This window comes from Pyrus communis, chromosome 4, assembly GCF_041283825.1.
Source record: "Pyrus communis isolate YQ-2024b chromosome 4, ASM4128382v1, whole genome shotgun sequence".
In the NCBI taxonomy this organism is placed as follows: Eukaryota; Viridiplantae; Streptophyta; class Magnoliopsida; order Rosales; family Rosaceae; genus Pyrus; species Pyrus communis.
In genome coordinates this window covers 16,989,619-17,009,254 of record NC_142568.1, presented here as the reverse complement: position 1 = coordinate 17,009,254, position 19,636 = coordinate 16,989,619, and the positions used below count along the sequence as shown (strand labels likewise).

The window sequence follows — 19,636 nt, the reverse complement described above, 5'->3', positions numbered from 1 at the left end:
CGATTGAAGCATTTTAATTCATATATCTCCTTCCGTTTTTATTAGATACCTGAAATTATAAATTTTGCATAAACTACTATAACCAACTCATTGCCGTGTAGATCAATCACGCAAATTAATAACATTACATGACTCACTTTGTCGCAGTATATACGTTGCGTATCTGCTATATATAAAAGTTAAAATAGCGCTGCGTAGATCAGTCACGTAAATTATATATCTAAATTAAGACTTGACAATAATTAGTGACATGATTGCAATTTTTTTCTCTAAAAATATGTGGCAAATTGTCAATTGACGAACGATCTTCCTTTTACTGGGTTCACGAAAACGACGTCCTGACGCTCTTTTTGGTCTTTTGCCTTTCCACAGCTTCACGTGACTCGCCCAAATACAATCCAAACCCACCACCTTCACACAGTGCGCAAAAGAAGTTCGTCCCCAAGCGACCACGGGACGTGGCCGTCTCCTCCTCGTATTTCGGCCGAGGCTCCACTCTCCTGCCGATATTTTATATTTTTGTGCACTTTTTTACTCTCTCTCTCTCTCTCTCAAGATTTTTTTATTTTACTTTTGTTTTCTTCTGGCGCTGTCGATTTTTCACAGAGTTTTGTGTTATATTTAAATTAATTTATAAGGGGTCAGCAGTTGTTTCAGGTTGGTTTTGATTCTCTCATTGGCCTCCGGTTGTCTGAGTTTTTCTCTCTCCTCCATCTCCCTCTCTCCTCTCTCTCTCTCTCTCTCTCTCTCTGCTTCTTTGATAAGCTGCTGCGAGCTTTCTATTGGCCAACAGTGCAACACCAAAGGACCAAGAAAAACCAAAAGAAAAAAAAGAAGAAGGAAAATCTGGGTTTTGTTTTCTGTGCATATTGGTGATATCCCATGTCGAGTAAAACTCCATTGGGCAAGCAAACCATGGACTCTGTGGATCCTACGAGAGCTTTTGTCAAGAATGTCAAGCGTATCGTTGTTAAGGTACACGGTAAACCATTGTCTTCATTTTTCATTCTTTCTTTGCAATCTATATATATATATAATGTGTATATATGTACAGATATAATATGTATTTTTGTGTACATGCAAGTCCCAATATGCTCAATGCCATGTAAGTTGAAAGAAAAAGTTTTGGGAAAAAGAAAACTTGGGTTTGTATAGCATTTTTATGCGTCTGAAAGACTGAAACTTGGATCTGCGACAATTATTGATGGTGTTTTTATGATAATATGGCCAATTTGCTTACTTGATTGTTCGAAATTTGAAGGTCGGAACAGCTGTGGTCACTCGTGGTGATGGAAGATTAGCATTGGGAAGACTAGGCGCTCTGTGTGAGCAGGTCTGTTTTTCGCTCTAAAACTACGACGAGTATTTCCCCTTTGTTGATTCATATACACTGTTTCTCTTGGTTAGACTGACACAAAAAATGGTATCGGAGACTAATGAGCGATGACATATTCGAATGGGATATTTGCAGCTTAAAGATATAAATTCCCAGGGCTATGAGGTTATTTTGGTGACTTCAGGAGCTGTTGGTCTTGGCCGTCAAAGGCTAAGATTCCGGAGATTGGCAAATAGCAGGTTTATATGCAATGACATGTACATTTACTATTGTGTGTGAAGTTTTGGCATCGATTTCACGAAACAAAAGTGCCTGAAACAAGTTAATGCCTTGTTTTGCAGCTTTGCTGATCTCCAAAATCCACAAAATGATTTCGATGGGAAGGCTTGTGCCGCTGTTGGACAGAGTAGCCTCATGGCTCTATATGATACCATGTTCAGCCAGGCAAGATTATAATCTTCTTGCAGTTTCATATAGGATTACAACACGTGCGCATTTTTCAAGTTTTTTTTATACGTAATTGCAGACCTGCCTCCATCGCTTGAACAGTTTTGGCATTCTTTAACTTGCAGCTTGATGTGACTTCTTCGCAACTTCTTGTGACGGATAGTGTGTTTAGGGATGAAGCTTTCAGAAAGCAGCTTTCTGAGACTGTAACGTCGCTTTTAAAACTGAGGGTTGTTCCTATCTTCAATGAAAATGATGCTGTTAGTACTAGGAAAGCTCCATACGAGGTATTCAACTCCGCTTGTTCCTATACTTTTTCTTTGAATTTGTTTTGATAGGGCTTCTGTTTGGCATATGGATTTATACTGGCTGTGTTTTCGGTTGTGTGTTGCGCAACATTCATGCTTTCGTTACTCTCCCACTCTTTTTCCCTTGAAAACAAATCTTATGAATTGCTTAGGCCCGTTTGGTAAGATTTTTGTTTCTGATTTTTGGTTTTTGTTGTTAATTGAAGATGGAGAAGGGAAAATGTGAGATTAGTGAGAAGAGAGATGATAGATGTAGATTGATGCATAAAATAAAAACTACGAACTAGGTACTACGAATAATATTGTGGTTTTATACGTTTCCCTTCTTTTCTTCCTCACCTCTTTCATCTCCCTCCCGGCTTTCTGATATTCATTTTCCTTCATCTCTTTAGCTTTAAACCAAAAAGTGAAAATTAAAAATAAAAATGTTACTAGACGGGCACTTAATTTTCCTGCATTCAAATATATATCTGTTGCTTCTGAATGGAAGTTATGTTCGCAGGATTCTTCTGGCATATTTTGGGACAATGACAGTTTGGCTGGGCTATTGGCTCTGGAACTAAAAGCTGACCTTCTAGTTTTGTTAAGCGATGTAGAGGGCCTCTATAGCGGCCCTCCTACTGACCCGAAATCAAAGTTAATCCATACTTATGTGAAAGAGAAACATCAGGGAGAAATAACTTTTGGGGACAAGTCAAGGGTGGGCAGAGGCGGTATGACTGCTAAAGTCAATGCTGCCGTATGTGCAGCTTATGGTGGAATCCCTGTTGTTATCACTAGGTAAATTCTATCATCTAATTGTTTTGATATATAACACCCAGTTTAGATTAAAGAGGATATTTCCGTTCTTACCATTTTCTGGCATAATTCAATGGAGTTTCTGGCCTACTGCAATAGTTTCTTGTTGCTAAAGTTTTGTATTTTATTACAGCGGTTATGCAGACAACATAAAGAAAGTGCTTCGTGGAGACCGGATAGGCACTGTATTTCATCAAGATGCACATTTGTGGACTCTAGTTAAGGAAGAAGGTGCACGTGACATGGCTGTTGCAGCGCGGGAATCATCTAGACAACTTCGAGTAATTGTCTTCATAAACTTCTTGTTTTCCTTTTCAATTGTGACGGTCGAGGTTCTTTGTATAGAGATTAAAGTATTCCTCAAGAACTTGGATATAGAGCAAGTGGTTAAGTAGACAGATTCAGGATCTAATGTGAATTATTTTCCTTGCAGGCTCTAGGATCTCAAGAGAGGAGGAAAATTTTGCTTGACGTAGCTGATGCCTTGGAGGCAAATGAAGGTGAAATTTTAGCTGCGAACGAAGCTGATGTTGTTGCTGCGCAGGACGATAGATATGAAAAGGCCCTAATATCGCGTTTAGCCCTAAAGCCTGGGAAGGTATGCAGTTCAGTACTTGTGTAGTTGAAACTAAGCCTGCATCACTCCAGCTCGGGTGAAATCTTCTTATTTTGTATCTAATGCGTGTCTATAGATTTCTGCTCTCGCAAAGTCCATACGTAAACTTGCCGACATGGAAGAGCCCATTGGCCGTGTTCTAAAGAAGACCGAGGTCAGGGCACTATTCTTGTTGTTGTGATTCAGTATTAATGACCACGTATGGTACATGTTTAGACTTTTAATGATTCAATTTACACGGAACCGAATGTTAATCGTAGCCCTTTTGATAAACTGTTTTCCCTCTCCACTGCATCTCACTTTTGACAATTTTACAACTGCTCTTACATGCAGCTTGCAGAAGGGCTTGTCTTGGAGAAACTGTCTTGTCCTTTGGGTGTTCTCTTAGTTGTGTTTGAGTCTCGACCGGATGCCCTTGTTCAGGTATACAAAATATACACTACATATATATACTCCCGAATCCTTAAGCATCTAAGCCTGCAGAAATTTGCAGTTTTACAGTCTTGTTTTGGTTGTTGACATTTTCTTGATTTTGTTCACATGGAAGTTTCTTGATAAGTTTACCAACACTTTTCTCTTCCAAACGATTCAACAGATAGCTTCGTTAGCAATTCAAAGTAGGAATGGTCTTCTGCTTAAAGGTGGGAAAGAAGCCAAGCGATCAAATGCAATCTTGCACAAGGTTTGAGACTCTGGTTATGGCTTTTTATCATTATTTTACAAAGTATAAATTCAGGAGCATGGTTTTCTCTGCATTAACACGTTTCTAATTTGCATTCGCTTAATTACTTTCTTCTATTTGCAGGTCATCACCTCAGCAATCCCAGAACCTGTTGGCTGCAAACTTATTGGACTTGTGAATACAAGAGATGAGATTCCTGACCTGCTCAAGGTGTGTACAGAAACTTTAAAATGTTTATGGTTTTTCAGCACGATGAATACTAAACAAATTGTTTTGCTGCAGCTCGATAATGTGATTGATCTTGTCATCCCTAGAGGCAGCAATAAGCTTGTTTCTCAAATTAAGGAGTCAACTAAGATACCTGTTCTTGGTCATGCCGGTAAGAGAAATAGTATGGGCAATGTAATACCCTACCACTGCAAACTAGAGTTACTAGTAAATTGCTGCTTCTGATGCACAGATGGGATTTGTCACGTTTATGTTGACAAGTCCGCTAATCTGGATATGGCGAAGCACATTGTTCTGGATGCGAAAGTAGACTACCCTGCTGCCTGCAATGCAATGGTAATTTTACTTTTTGCTATCCATGGCTGATCTTTTATGCCCGTCTAGGCGTCCATTATTATCTGTACCTGACATTGGAATTCACTGTGCTGGTGCCTTAAAATGTTACTCTTTTTCTCAGGAAACACTTCTCGTACACAAGGATTTGTTGAGTGACGATGGCGGGTTTAAGCAGATAATTTCAGAACTCCAGGATTCAGGTATTATACTGTGTACTTTTTTTTTTTTGTCCAAATTATACTGTGTACTTATCTATCAACAAACTGCTGGAAAGTTTAATGTATCTGTACAGTAACCTCTTTTCTAGTTAAAATTGAGAAATAAATTTTGATGCCTAACAATGTGATACGCTTATTCTTAAAGCCGTGCCTAAATTTTTGTTTGTTCCTAATAGGACTTCAGAACTATGGTTCTGTTCCCATTGATACAATCTACTTACATTTTTCATTTCTAAATATTGGTAACGGATATCAGTTAATGACAGAAAGTCGGTTGCAGATGTTACCTTATATGGTGGACCTAGGGCAGCAACTGCGTTAAACCTTCCAGAGACAAACTCATTGCATTACGAGTACAGTTCATTGGCTTGCTCAGTTGAAATCGTTGATGATGTAAACGCTGCGATTGACCACATTCATGAACATGGAAGGTATTTACATTTCGCATATTTCATCTCTTCTTTTTCCCCTATCGCTGCTGTACTGATTATTTTCCGGTGATTTCTCTAACTTTATTGCCTCTCCACTCCTTTCCACATCCCCTGTTTTGCAGTGCTCATACTGATTGCATTGTGGCTGAAGATCGTCAAGTTGCTGAAACTTTCCTAACTCAAGTCGACAGGTAAGCATATTTCAGCACAGGACAGACTAGAGCATTTTTCATTGGCTTCCCAAAGCCTTATTTTCTTTGCGAAAAATATGAACGATATTTTTTCAAACAATGAAAGATGCGTATTCTAATTGGTTTTACTCAAAATTTTCTGAATCGTTCACATCTTGATGGCTGTACTATTTGCATTAACAGTGCCGCAGTCTTTCATAACGCGAGTACAAGGTTTTGTGATGGAGCTCGCTTTGGACTCGGTGCAGAAGTAAGTGCTCTCTGATTATAGTTCTGGCATTGATTACCAACATTTTGTTCTTCCCCCTCAATTGTCACTGATCTGGTGCATGAACAGGTCGGGATAAGTACGAGCAGGATTCATGCTCGAGGTCCTGTAGGAGTTGAAGGATTACTAACAACAAGATGGTATATCAATCCTGCATTATTTTTATTTCTAAACTTTGAGCATACTGGTTGTTTCTTGTTGCATGATTCCTTCGTCTGCATAACAAAATGCAGGGTTCTGAGAGGGAACGGGCAGATTGTAGACGCGGATAGAGGGGTCGAGTACACCCACAAGGACCTGCTTAATTCCTAAACATCTCAACACATATGGTCATCTGTTAGCCTTAGTTACTACATATATCTCTATCAAATGACAGTGTAGGAGTTCATTGCTCCACAAAAATATTCTACGTATTGTATCGTCGTATAAAATCGACGTTTGTCCCCTTGCCAGATTTTGATTATCCTGGATTAAGGGGGCTTCATGTAATCATCCTCTTAATCAGGAATTATAGAGGTTTTATTTATTTCAGATTAAGAGAGAAGATGGTTGTTATCTCTCTCTCTCTCTCTCTCTCTCTTTCATCTTATCTAATCTTGTTTGATTTTTTATTTTTCATTTTTCATTTAAAAGGATTAACATGATTCATGACTACAATCATATTTAGAATTAGGACTGGTTTGATGAGTAGTAGGGTTTGAAAAATATTGGATAACTCATACAATTAAAGGAAAACTAAGGTTTGAAAACTTTGAGTTTTATCAAAAGGACAAAAAAGTGTTGTAAATGAATAGTACTAGGAGTGACTTTTTACAGTAAAAATGTCCTTAACGTTAAAAGTGAACAGTACCAGAAGTGTTTCGTTAAGACCCCTTAAAATTAAAGATACATTTAAGAGTTGTTTAATAACCATTTCGTTTTCAGCTTTCAGTTTTTCTTTTTTACTTTTTTGAAAACTACTTTCTGTTTTCAAAAAATTGAAAACTCAAAACCAAAAAGTGAAAACTCAAGGCTAAATTTTGAAAATTAGAGAAAGTAGTTTTCATTTTTTTGAAAGCTGAAAACTGAAAGTAGCTACCCTTGATTTTCAAAAAAGTACAAACAACAAGAAGAAATGAAATAGTTATTAAATGGTATCTTAGGCAACAAACTAAGGTAAAGACAACGAATTTTTCATAAGGGGATTATAAGAGTAATACTATTCATATTATGTTTTTATATTACATTTCTATACTATTGGAAGAAGTGCCATAAATCAAGGATTTGCTTTTCCATGTTTTCTGATTCCATGTTTGCTGCTGCTTTCTTTTTCTTGTTTTGTTGCTTTTTGCTTTTCCTTGTTTTGCTGATTTCCTTTTCCCTTGTTTTTCGGCTTCTGTTTCTTTTCCTTTCTTTTCCTTTCTGTTGCTTTTTCTTCCGCTCATTTATATGAGCTCCTTGTACTTTGTTTTCATATATACAAAATATAGACATTCAAAATTCAACATGGTATCAGAGCAGTGATCTCTATCGACCTGCTTCTGAGTACCGTCTCCCTGTTTCTCTTTCTTCTCCATCATGGCTGAAGAGAGCTCCGTGCATGACGAAGAAGTAAACTCGCATGCTGCGTCTTCTTCATCTCATCTAGATGTTGATATCAATCCAAATCAACGTCTCAGTTCGGTCCTACTAAATGAGTTCAACTATCTCCCGTGGGAGAGAGCTGTCTCCCTTGCGTTAGGAGGACGATCGAAGCTTGGTTATGTTAATGGCGTGATTCCAACACCTGATGTGTCCTCATCCGATTACAATGATTGGCTGTGCAAGGACCAGCTGGTCATGTCATGACTGCTCAACTACCAGTGGTTCAACCTCCCACAGTTCGTCGAAATCCTTCCCGTGAGAGGAGACTCCCATCCAAGTTAAATGATTATGTAACTTACAATGTCAGGCATCCGTTAACTTCTGTTATTGATTACAGCAAAGTGTCACCTTCATTTGCTGCATTCCTCAATACAGTTACTGAGACCTATGAACCTCAAAGCTTTCAAGAAGCTAAATTACATAGCGAATGGAGAGCTGCTATGGCAGAAGAGCTTCAAGCTCTTCACGAAAACAACACCTGGACCATCATGAAGCTTCCTAAAGGAAAGAAGGCTGTAGGAAGTCGTTGGGTGTACAAGATCAAGTTTCATTCAGATGGCACGATTGAAAGACACAAGGCTCGATTGGTTGCTCGTGGATTTACTCAGACTTATGGAGTAGATTACAAAGAGACCTTTGCACCTGTGGCAAAGATGAATACAATGAGGGTGCTGTTATCTGTTGCCATTAACAATACATGGCCTCTCTTTCAAATGGATGTTAAAAATGCCTTTTTACATGGGGAACTAGAAGAAGAAGTTTTCATGCAAATCCCTCCGGGTCATCCTCAATCAAACAATCCAGACCTGGTGTGCAGACTTCATAAAGCCATTTATGGCCTCAAGCAAAGTCCCCGAGCATGGTATGCCAAGCTCAGTCATGTCCTAGAGGGAGTTGGTTTCTCTCGGAGCAATGCTGATTCCTCCCTATTTGTGCGATCGGGCAAATCTGGTAAACTTGTGGTGCTTATTTATGTCAATGACCTAATTGTTACAGGTGATAATGTTTCTGAGATTAGTGCTCTTAAACAATATCTCAATCACAAATTTGCTATCAAAGATCTCGGCACTCTTAAATATTTCTTAGGAATCGAGGTGGCACATTCCCACAAGGGCTGTTTTATAAATCAGCGCAAGTACATCATTGATCTTCTCCATGAGGCAAACATGACAGATTGTAAACCTGCTCGGACACCTTTGAATAGCAACTTGAAGCTGCAGTCTCATGGTGATATCATTCCTAATATAGAGTATTATCAGAGATTGGTTGGCAAGCTTATTTACCTAACTATCACTCGTCCTGATATATCATATGTTGTGAGCCTTGTTAGTCAGTTCATGCATGCTCCAAACACAGATCACATGAAGATTGTTCACCGTGTGCTTCGCTATCTGAAGGGTTCCATTGGTAGAGGGATCCTCATGCGCAATAATGGTCATACTCAGATCTCGGGATATACAGATGCAGATTGGGCAGGGAACTCTCTCGATCGCAAGTCTATCACTGGTTTTTGCACATTCGTAGGGGGTAATCTTGTCACCTGGAAGAGCAAGAAACAAAGTGTGGTTGCACGCTCAAGTTCAGAGGCAGAATATCGTGCTATGGCATCAACGGCATGTGAACTCACTTGGCTCAAAACTCTACTCTCGGATCTAGGGTTTCCTCACCCGCAACCTATGTCCCTTCACTGTGACAATCAAGCAGCAATGCACATCGCATCAAATCCTGTCTTTCATGAGCGAACTAAACACATTGAAGTTGATTGTCATTATGTTCGGAATCAAGTGCAGTCCAAGGTAATTGCTACACACTTCATTCGCAGTCATGACCAGCTAGCAGATATCTTCACCAAAGGACTGGCATTTACTACTTTTCATCATCTGCTATCCAAGCTCGGATCAATTGATCCCTTTGATCCAGCTTGAGGGGGAGTATTGGAAGAAGTGCCATAAATCAAGGATTTGCTTTTCCATGTTTTCTGATTCCATGTTTGCTGCTGCTTTCTTTTTCTTGTTTTGTTGCTTTTTGCTTTTCCTTGTTTTGCTGATTTCCTTTTCCCTTGTTTTTCGGCTTCTGTTTCTTTTCCTTTCTTTTCCTTTCTGTTGCTTTTTCTTCCGCTCATTTATATGAGCTCCTTGTACTTTGTTTTCATATATACAAAATATAGACATTCAAAATTCAACATATACTACCTTAGGTGACATATGATGTGGACAACCACACCATTTGAAAAATTTGCAAAACCCAAGAAAAGGAAGGAGAAAGACTTCTCGTATACCACAATCATCATTTAATTAACTAGTTTTTCTTAATTATTAGTTTATTAAATAATGAATTAAATTTAAAAATCTGATTAATTCAAATGATGTGGCTGTCCATATCAAATGCCACCTAAGATGGTATAAAAATATGGTATAAAAATATAGTATGAATATCATTACTCGGATTATAAAGATAAGTTATAAGCTACTCATATCAATGATTTAAAAAAAAAATAACCATTCATATCCGTCAATTTGGGAGAGATTGAGAAAAGGAATAAAAATGATAAGTTAAGGCTAGCGACTTAGCTAACGTATTGTGAGACGTAGTCAATTTTCCATCCTCGTTTGTTCAAAAAAAAAAAAAAAAAATGCTAACGAGTTTTCCAAGCCAATTCTATTCCAAGTACCAAACGAATTCAACCTTTAGGGTTGCATTCTGAGTCTTGACAAGGAATTTTGGGTTTCGAAGGAAAGTTGATTTAAGCCGAAGTGACCCGTTTGGCAAGCCCAACAAGGATTTAAAAAAAGTTTCACAGAATTTTCAGGTGGATTTGAACAGGCACAATTCCGTTGAAAAAGTTTCAAATTCTGAGACCCTTGAGGCCTGAACCGATCTGTTGCACGGTGACGGAGTCCTTCCAAATCCAACAGACAAAGGAGAGTTCTTGGGACAGTGTGGTAAGCAAAGCTGCTTATGAAAACAATATTTTCCCTTTCATGCAATGCATGCCATTATTCACATTTAATAAATTAAGTCAATAAGAACGTGGATTATAAAAGCAGATCGCAGACTACAAAATACAGTTTCTTCCATCTGAAATGTGGCAGAGAAAGCAAGAAAATCGACAAACTTGTACGGATCAAATTGAATAAAAGAGGTCATATTTCACCATCCCACAGTTCTTCAACGCTTTTATAAGGACTCAAGCTCTCATGGACTACGAAATCACCCCGTAGGAGCCTTTGCTGCATAACAGACAAGCAAGTTAATGTCAATGGAAACTTTTATGTGATAAAATGTGTCGAGGGATGTATTTAAGCATGTGTTATACAAACCTGGTGGATTCCCGAAATTTTCGAGAAGAGCTCTGGGGGAATGGACCAGTCGAATAAGCTTAGATTTTCCTTGATCCTACTTTCATTTACACTCTTTGGAAGGACGCTGTGTCCACTCTGAATGCCCCAACGAAGACATACTTGCGCGGTTGACTTGTTGAGTTTCTTGGCGATTTCATTCAGTACTGGATCCTTCAGAACTTCCCCCTTCATCAAAACCCCTGGAGAACCCAGAGGAGAATATGCCTGAAAGGAAAGGAAGAGTTTTCTAGATAAATAAAAAAAAAAAAAAAAAAAAAAAAAAGAGCTACTCAGTCTCCTGAAAATTAAAATGGATGTTGAAAAAAAAATAAGCTACTCAGTTTCCTGAAAATTAAAATGGATGTTGAACCTTTGAAGTTGGTATCAGTTGAGCTCCGTGCAAGATGCGTCAAGAAAATCTCACTTCTACTTAATTTTCTTTAACTTTGACCTTTTCTAGACATTTGTTTTGGTGTAGAGTTATCAATACAATACTCTCGGAAAAATTGTTTTGATTTTTAGTTTTTAAGTATCACATTTCGGGTTCTAAAACTTTTAAGGAACCATTCTATACGGTAAATAATCAAGTTATCAACCCAATCAATAAATGAGAATAACATTGAAGAAAATTGAGTAGAACTGAGGGCGGATTCCTCCATGGAAAATTTCTCAAGTTGGCATATAGAATTTACCGACAGATGAATTCCAGCAGATTTGCACAAATTGTGAAGAGCCGGTTGCTGCCAGATAGGGTGGCACTCCACTTGATTTACTGCAGGTGGAACTTTTGCATAAGAAAGGAGGTCCTGCAGCTTCTTAGACGAGTAGTTGCTCACCCCGACCGCTCGTGCCTGACCAGATGCGTACAGGCCCTCCATTGCATTCCAAGTCTCTGGAAGGCACAATGGAACCATGACTTCAGGAGCGAAACCTACTGAGCCTCGCTTTGTACGAAGTGGATAGTGTATCTGCACAAGAATGTTCCACAAAACCACTTAAAATTTTAGTTTCATTGTTATTGGAGTTCCGAATTCAGGCAGAAAGGTTAGCCTCACGAAACGTCGTGCTTATACAAAGTACTAGTTGCATACAAGATATAGATCAATATAATCAAGCTGCAGATCTTCTAAAGTCTTGCTCAGTGCCTTAGATACGTCTTCAGGGGCATGGTCACTGCACCTGTATACGTCACGAAGATTCAGGGGAAACAACATAAGATTCCATTGCACATACCAAATACTTGGCTCTAAAGTAAGATCCAACTCTTGTAAGTTCATCAATTTTTCTCTATCGATAACATATATAATTAAGAATATTGTTTCTAAACACTTAGCGAAATGAACTTAGGATTGTGCCGAGATCATATTTATTCAGAAATACGAGACTCGATTGAAGAAACAAAAGAGAATGAACACATACCATAACTTAGATGTAATAAAGAGTTCGCTACGCTGTACTATGCCAGTTGAAAATAGTTCCTTCAATGCCACTCCTACCTGCAAGATGTCAACAGACGAAAAGATAACATAAGTCCATAACAATATTGAAGGATAAAAAAAGAAAATTTAAAGAAATTATAATTAAGGTTCTGTAAGAAATGATTAAAATTCTACCTCTTTTTCGTTACCGTAGACTGATGCACAGTCAATATGCCTGTAGCCATTCTGCATAACCAAGAACACTTCTTGAGCATAAATTTTAACCCTAGACAAAGGCTTTATCTAATCATGTGATAGTTTAAACTTTTGAAGAATCAATATGTGGATAATGAACCTTGACTGCAGCGATGACAGCTTGACCGACCACACCTGGTTCAGCCTTCCATGTTCCAAGACCAACAGATGGGATCTTAGCTCCCGTATTCAGATCAAAATACAAAGTTTCAGATTTGTTTTCGCCCATCTTCTACGCACTGAACATGCGATCAGAACCAAGAGGAAGCACAAGATTAGCTTATTTGATCAGAAAATATTACAAATTCGCCTGGGGAAAATGACAGAGATGCAAGATTCGGAGTACTCACCAGCTATGTCGAAATTTTTTTCTAGGAGTACGATGCACAAGATATATGTGTTAGACAGATTTTGACGGCAAAAAATTAGGATCTTTCATGACTCCCTAACCGTAAAACAAAGAAAATTGACCTCAAATTAGAAGAAAATTGCATTTTGTGCATATATTTTGAAACACTACAAAGTGCCACGTGGTGCAAATAGCATCCGCGTAGAGGGGAGAGTGTTTGGCGAGGCTGCGGCACTACGGTCGTAGACTCAAAGGGTAGGTACCACGAATCAGTGTGTGAGACATGAAAAACGGAGTGACATCGAGGGTGTTTTGTGTGCGCGGCCTGACAACATGTGAAGTTCAGATGCTCGTAGCGAAGTTTTTCTCCAAAGTAGAGACTAATTTCTAAATCAATAGTTCCAACATTGGATAATTTAGTCTTAGAAATTGGAAGATCCTGAGAGATAAGACCGGTTGAAAGACAATAATAACCAAAAAACACAAATTATGTGTGTAATGAGAGAAACTTAAGTGAAATTGATTCACTGCCATCGTTATACAGAAGTCATTCTTATGTGTGACACATGACTAAAGATCAGTGACAATTTATGGACAATTACATTCCATCCAAAAAATAAAAAAAAAACCATTAACCAATTCTGCTTTGACAATTTATAGACTTCTGTCAACAAAAAATTGTGTGCCACGAAAATCACATGATAGATACGCGGGAAATCGTGGAAATACCAGCAGTCGCTGAGGATTGTGTTGTCTCGATTCGCGTACTCCGGTAATTGAGCGAAGTGGGGAAGGGATGGCCCTCGACAAACGGCTTACGATCTATGAACAGCGTCGGCGTTGGTGGCGGGACGGAGGCTCGCTGATTGCCGACTTTTGGCGTGCAGAGAGAGAGAGAGAGAGAGAGAGAGACAGAGAGAGTGTGAAAAATGGCGTGGGAATGGTTCGACTCTGAAGTCGACTATTTCAAGATGCACAAGATGATTGGGGCAGTGCCTTTTAAAAAGATTTCGCGCCAGCCAAAGTAGGCCATTTTGTGATTTGACAATGTTTTCAATACTCCAATCAAATTGAAAGTTAAGTGGGCAATGTGGAAGTTTGTATTATTAATTAGAGTAAACGTTAGAATTAGATTTAACAAATAGTACATAATTGGTTCGTGTCTTTAACTAAACAGTAAGTATACAAGGACAAAACTTTAAGGGCATGTTTACTAATCCGTAATCAGATTGAGAGAAGTTGAATTGAGAAGAAATTGAATTGAGGAGGAATTGGAATAAGATGAAATTAGAATCAGATTACTGTTGAAGTTGTTTACTAAAACTGTCTGGAATTGGAGTAAGAATGACATTGATTTATATAAACTGTTTACTAATTTACTTGAATCGGAATGAAAACTGATGTGATTACTAAAATACTCCTAGTTTAACTAATCTATTTTCTATGCTAATTATTTTTAAACTTTTATCTTTCATTTTTTTTATTTTTTAGTATTTGTTCTTCTCATTCACGCTTTCAAAAACCCTCTAGAAACTCTGCAACTTCAATTTCCCAGAAACTCTTCTTCTCATTCTTTCATTTTCCAATTTTTTTGTGACCCTCGGTCTCTCCCTCTCTTCCCCGTCTTTCCCGGCCTACCCATTTCTAAAATTTCCCCGTTCTCTGCTGCCGACGTACTATTGACCTACCCCTTTCTAAAATATCTTTCTTTGCTGCCGACCCACCCCACGTTTACGAAGAACCTTTCATGCTCCCTCCTTCCATGTCCCAACCTTAATTTTTTTACCCCAATTTTGAGTTTCCTAGTTGAGGCAGTGAATGAGTTTTTAACCATGGAGTCGGCGTATCGAAGAGTTGAGATGAGAATATATAAGAATAGGGACATGAATCGGGTTTGGGATAAACAACAGCTGACTAAAGGCAAGGAGGAAGATGGACCTTGAAAGCTCTAGTCCCAAGTCGCGGAATGAAGAGAAATTGGAGAAGAAGTTGCAAGGAGTCCACTGAGATAGAAGCAAGAGTGTTGAAGCGGCATGGGTGTTTTGGGATATAAAAAGAAGTACAAGGGCACTTTAGGAAGAAAAGTTTGATTACTGATGGGCCATTTCTTTCTGAATTCAATTACCACCTATATCTTGGTAATCGGATTCCGAGCAAATCCGGAATTGAATTCCCCATTTTGGGTGGATCCCACCTTTGTTTTCATTCCTTATATACAAATAAACGCATGAATGCATTTGAAGGAATGCAATTCCGATTCCACTTACATCATTCCCGTTTCATAAACACGCCATAATTGTTATCGTGAGATTATCTTTTACACAAAAAATATTCAAATTGAAGATTATTTAGTAATTCAATGGATGGACAAATTGATAGTGTGAGTACCAAGTAACATGTTTATGATGAACCATCCAATTATTTGATACATTGGAATAAAAAATCGTTTAATTATCTAAAGTATCAAATAAATTGACGATTCATCATGAATATATTATTCGATTAGTCCACACAATTTGATGTCTAAATAATCTCAAATTCGGATGATTTCTATTGTATAGATGATCTTCAAAAGAAGATTAAAAAATTAAAAGATGTCGATTATAAAACTTACGTATTGAAAGTATGGTGCATTGCTCATGAAGAATGCAAGTATTATCTAATACATAATTAACAGAACTTAACACTCAGTACTACGATCTGGTGGTATTCATCTTCACTTGTAAGTGAGATGTCTCAAGCTCGATTCTCGTTGATGGCGAATTCGATACCAAATTAGGTTGCCCATTGTGTGGCTTAACCGAACTCTCCCTCTCCTTAATGTAAAATATCTCGTTGTACTAAAAAAAAAAAAAAAATTAACGGAACTTAATGAAAGAGCTTTACAAAACAAATTATTAGTGAACAATATTTATAAGCAACAGAGGAGTGGGGGCAATGACAATGAGTGAGGATCCTCGTCAGATCCTCTTTGAGAGGATCCTAGGGACCCTCAAATCACATCCGTTCATCGTACATCGTACGGTAAAAAATCATTGTAAATTTTTTTATTTAAAATTAAATATAAATAGTACTCAATAAAAACTGACAATACGATGTATGATAAACGGATGTGATTGGAGGATCTTAGAATCCTCACAAAAAAAATTCAGTGAGCATCCTCTCTCAATGACAATGAGACATTGCCACGGTCATGCGCATGCCCACCATGTAAGCCAAAGTTTCTAAATTAATAATGAGACGCTGCCAAACTGTCTTAATTATAATTTCCATGAGACTAATGAACTTTAAATAATAAATAGTAATAAGGGCAAAACTACAGGAGCTGTGGCAATGTCTTAATTATATTAAATTGGGTTACAGTGGCAGTATCATAATTAAATTGAAGTTAGTGCATTGTCAACTATTTCTTCAACAAATTTTCGGCAACTGATTCTTCGTAAATTAGCTGCTAAATTCAATATAGTACGATATTGTCACCGCCTCTTGTCTTATGATTAAAAAGAGTTCATTACGTGTTTTTAGATAAAAAAAGAAAATGTTCGTGAGACATTTTTCATTAAATTTTTTTGTCAAATGATAGATTTTGTTAAATTAGATGTTAGATTAGTCACTGACGGAGTTTGAACCCATACTGTCATGCAATGGCTCAACACTTTTCCACCACTGCTGTAAAGGGCCACTTGCCATTTTTCATTAGTTTGCAATATGAATAAAAGAATAAGGATCAAGTACTTTAACCCCTCAACCTTTTAGTATCATTCCAAATTTGTCTTAACTTTTTTTTATCGTTCCAAACAAGTACCCAACATATTGAAAATGTCACATATGTTAATTCCCATTTAAATTTGTTAAATTAACTAGGGGTTACTTTGTCTCTAAAATCAATAGAAGGTCATGAAAACATAGTCTTCACCAACTAACGGTCATGACCACCCCCAACATGTCATCACCTTCAAACCCAACACAAAACCACCAACTCTACCCTACAACTCAAGTTGCCAACACCGATAGGTCATGGAGGTTGTTGAATGGTATGGACTGCCATGATGTGGCCACCACCATCTTCACAGTCCACAAAGAAGAACTGAAAGTTTTATGAGCTAAGAATCAGCGTATGAGGAAAACACTTAAGCAGAAACAAGATCCTTGAAATCTATCTGAATTCTTAACCCTCTCATTTATTAGAAGACTGCGCTCCTAATATAATTTCAATTTGATTCATTTTCGATTCAATTCAAAACCCGTTTGATCATTGGGTTCCATATTGTATAATTTATGTTTGAAATTTAGATTTTGAGGCAACTAATATTAATGTTAACCATGATATACTGAGTTAGTGGGTTTTGAATATAGTTTATGCTTGAAACATTAATTGGGGCTCAATGAATGTAACATTTTCAATAAGTTGGGTACTTGTTTAGAATGTTTAAAGAACTTGAACCTAATTTGAAATGACACTAAAAGATTAGAGAGTTTTAGATACTTAACCCAAAAAATAAAACAACCCCATTATTATTACGATGTAGTGATATTTTTTTACTGGTAAGCGAGAGATTTTATGTTTGATTTTCATAAATAGCGACTTTAATACCATATTATTCGCTCACTTCTGAGTGAAAATATATGTATCATTTTTTTTTTTTGGAAAAAATAATAGGATTCTCTCTCCGTCTTTTTTTTCTCTCCTTCACTCCTCTCGAATTTGTACGGTCGTGATTAAACTACATCAATATCTTATACTAATTTTTTATAAAAAGAAAGATAAAATAAAAAGTGTGAGAGGAGATGAGGGGAGGGAATGAGAATCCGACTCCAAAAGAACACATAAAACAACAAAAAAATATACGCATACTTTTCTCCAATTATTCCATGCACCAAAACCCCAAAAGGAAAACCCAAACCGTGTGGGAAAGCTCTTCCGCTCTGGTACTAGGACAAATATATAGGGCTCAATTTTGCTAAATCTCCAACAGGATCATCAGCTATGGCGTCTCCTCTCAAACCGAAACGCCGAGCACAAATCACAGTACTCTCTTCCGCCTTGCTCTTTTTCGTTTTTATTTTTGTTTTCTGGTCCACAAAGCCGCCAATTCACCACCACAACTTCGTCATCAAAACCCTAAACACTCCGCCAGTTCCCCTCCCTGTTATACCTAGGGATTTGATTGTGTCTGCCTCCCAAAGAGAAACCGACGTGGCAATGCGAATCGCAAAGCCTTTGTTTCTGTCCGAGGGTAAGGACAAAAACATGGTGTTCTCGCCGCTGTCCATCCACGTTGTTTTGAGCTTGATCGCGGCTGGTACCAATGGTCCGGCGAGGGACCAGTTGCTCTCTTTTCTCAAGTCCAACTCCACCGACGAACTTAATGCCCTCGCTGCGAATCTGGTTCCGTTGATATTTGCGGACGGATCCGGCAATGGGGGTCCCAGTCTGTTTTTTGCCTATGGACTTTGGGTCGACGAGTCTCTCAATATTAAGCCTTCTTTCAAAGAGGTGGTGGACGTGTTTTACAAGGCAGTTGCAAACAAAGTCGATTTCAAGAACAAGGCGGGAGAGGTGAGAATCGAAGTGAATTCATGGGCCGAAGAGAAGACTGGTGGTCTGATCAAAGACTTTTTTGCTCCCGGATCAATTGACGATTTAACTAGGCTCGTGTTTTCGAATGCATTGTACTTCAAAGGGGATTGGGAGAAGAAGTTTGATGTGTCGAAAACAAAAGAGCAAGAATTCTACCTTCTCAGCGGGAGATCAGTTCAGGCACACTTCATGTCCACCGATAGGTGGCAGTATTTAAGGGAGTTTGACGGCTTCAAGTCTTAGAGCTTCCTTACAGACAAGGTGGTGAAGAAGAAGGCAAGCCTCCTCAGCGGCGTTTCTCCATGTACATTATTCTTCCTGTTGCGAAAGATGGGCTGCCAGCTTTGTTGGACAAAGTTTGTACCGACAATGACTTCTTGAATCAACATCAGCCATACAGTAAAGTTGAAGTGGGCGACTTCAAAATCCCTAGGTTTAAGTTTTCTTCCAACTTTGAAGCGTCCGAAACTCTCAAGGAGTTAGGATTGGTGTTACCTTTCACTAGTGGTTTGCCAGAGATGGTTGACTCGCCACCTGGTGATGCTTTCAAGATACTCCACAAATCGTGCATTGAAGTTAATGAAGGAGGCACTGAAGCTGCAGCTGTTACTGCGACACAACTTATGGGGAGTTCTCGTGTTCTTAATCCTCCTAAAAAGATAGATTTTGTGGCTGATCACCCCTTCATGTTCTTCATCAGAGACGAAATTACTAGAACGGTGTTGTTCATCGGGCAGCTGCTCAATCCGCTCGAGGGATGATCAATACATCTTGAGTTTAATGTAAGTTCACTTAGTACTTGGATGTGGTCTGCATTGCCTGTGAGTTTAATATGAAGACTAAACAGACTATACCTTTATGTTTATTAATTCCCAACCTTTTATAACTTGGATCTTGGATGATTTTGAGCAGATATAGTTAGTTTGGGCTAGTTTTGTTCCAATAATTGTCCAAATTCGGATCAAACTATGTTTTCGAGCACATTGTGCACATGATTCTACTATGCCAGAGAAAAGCCTGCTTCTAAAGCCAACTTCAAACCCCTTGTCTCGATGGTTGCATTTGTCTCAGTTTAAGCCAACTGTGTGAAATATCTGCAAAACACACGTTATCTAGCACATTAGATTTTTGCTTAATTACTTACTGGTATTAATTACTTGACTAGGTTTGTTTTGAATGTATTTTGGGCTTTTGATTGTTGATGTTCTCC

The 19,636-nt window shown here is 38.2% G+C and overlaps 2 protein-coding genes and 1 pseudogene across 6 annotated transcripts; 2 read left to right on the top strand and 1 right to left on the bottom strand.

Annotated features, from left to right (window-relative positions):
- The first annotated feature begins 646 nt into the window (after nt 1–646).
- Nucleotides 647–6,432, top strand: LOC137722963 (delta-1-pyrroline-5-carboxylate synthase). 4 transcript variants are annotated; one of them, XM_068462097.2, is made up of 20 exons: nt 647–975; nt 1,262–1,333; nt 1,472–1,575; nt 1,678–1,780; nt 1,909–2,070; nt 2,594–2,871; nt 3,023–3,170; nt 3,323–3,487; nt 3,582–3,659; nt 3,839–3,928; nt 4,101–4,187; nt 4,311–4,397; nt 4,470–4,566; nt 4,648–4,751; nt 4,873–4,951; nt 5,250–5,400; nt 5,523–5,591; nt 5,775–5,841; nt 5,929–5,999; nt 6,093–6,432. In XM_068462097.2, the coding sequence occupies exons 1-20, from the start codon at nt 883–885 to the stop codon at nt 6,169–6,171; spliced, it is 2,184 nt and encodes a 727-aa protein (XP_068318198.2). In that variant the 5' UTR covers nt 647–882; the 3' UTR covers nt 6,172–6,432. The 4 variants fall into 4 exon arrangements, with proteins under 4 accessions (XP_068318198.2, XP_088548800.1, XP_088548799.1 ...); XM_088692674.1 differs by having other exon boundaries at nt 648–975; nt 2,582–2,871; XM_088692673.1 differs by having other exon boundaries at nt 737–975; nt 5,226–5,400; nt 6,093–6,430.
- A 4,006-nt stretch (nt 6,433–10,438) lies between these two features.
- LOC137723637 (NADPH-dependent aldo-keto reductase, chloroplastic) lies at nt 10,439–13,715 on the bottom strand. 2 transcript variants are annotated; one of them, XM_068462834.2, is made up of 8 exons: nt 13,575–13,715; nt 12,597–12,735; nt 12,437–12,487; nt 12,243–12,319; nt 11,915–12,002; nt 11,516–11,791; nt 10,803–11,048; nt 10,439–10,712 (listed from the first exon to the last, which is right to left on the bottom strand). In XM_068462834.2, exons 2-8 carry the CDS (start codon nt 12,723–12,725, stop codon nt 10,626–10,628), a joined length of 954 nt encoding a protein of 317 aa, XP_068318935.2. In that variant the 5' UTR covers nt 12,726–12,735; nt 13,575–13,715; the 3' UTR covers nt 10,439–10,625. The 2 variants fall into 2 exon arrangements, with proteins under 2 accessions (XP_068318935.2, XP_088548797.1); XM_088692671.1 differs by lacking the exon at nt 13,575–13,715 and adding an exon at nt 12,847–12,964.
- Nucleotides 13,716–17,832: 4,117 nt separating this feature from the next.
- LOC148697552 (serpin-ZX pseudogene) lies at nt 17,833–19,198 on the top strand (annotated as a pseudogene).
- The last annotated feature ends 438 nt before the right edge of the window (nt 19,199–19,636 follow it).

Coding starts and splice junctions, on each gene's coding strand:
- LOC137722963 (XM_088692672.1), top strand. CDS start 883: ATGTCGAGTAAAACTCCATTGGGCAAGCAAACCATGGACTCTGTGGAT. Junction 4,398..4,469: donor AGATTCCTGACCTGCTCAAG/GTGTGTACAGAA, acceptor GTTTTGCTGCAG/CTCGATAATGTGATTGATCT. Junction 4,952..5,225: donor TTCAGAACTCCAGGATTCAG/GTATTATACTGT, acceptor AACGGATATCAG/TTAATGACAGAAAGTCGGTT.
- LOC137723637 (XM_068462834.2), bottom strand. CDS start 12,725: ATGGGCGAAAACAAATCTGAAACTTTGTATTTTGATCTGAATACGGGA. Junction 11,792..11,914: donor ATTATATTGATCTATATCTT/GTATGCAACTAG, acceptor ATTCTTGTGCAG/ATACACTATCCACTTCGTAC. Junction 11,049..11,515: donor CTGCTGGAATTCATCTGTCG/GTAAATTCTATA, acceptor CTTTCCTTTCAG/GCATATTCTCCTCTGGGTTC.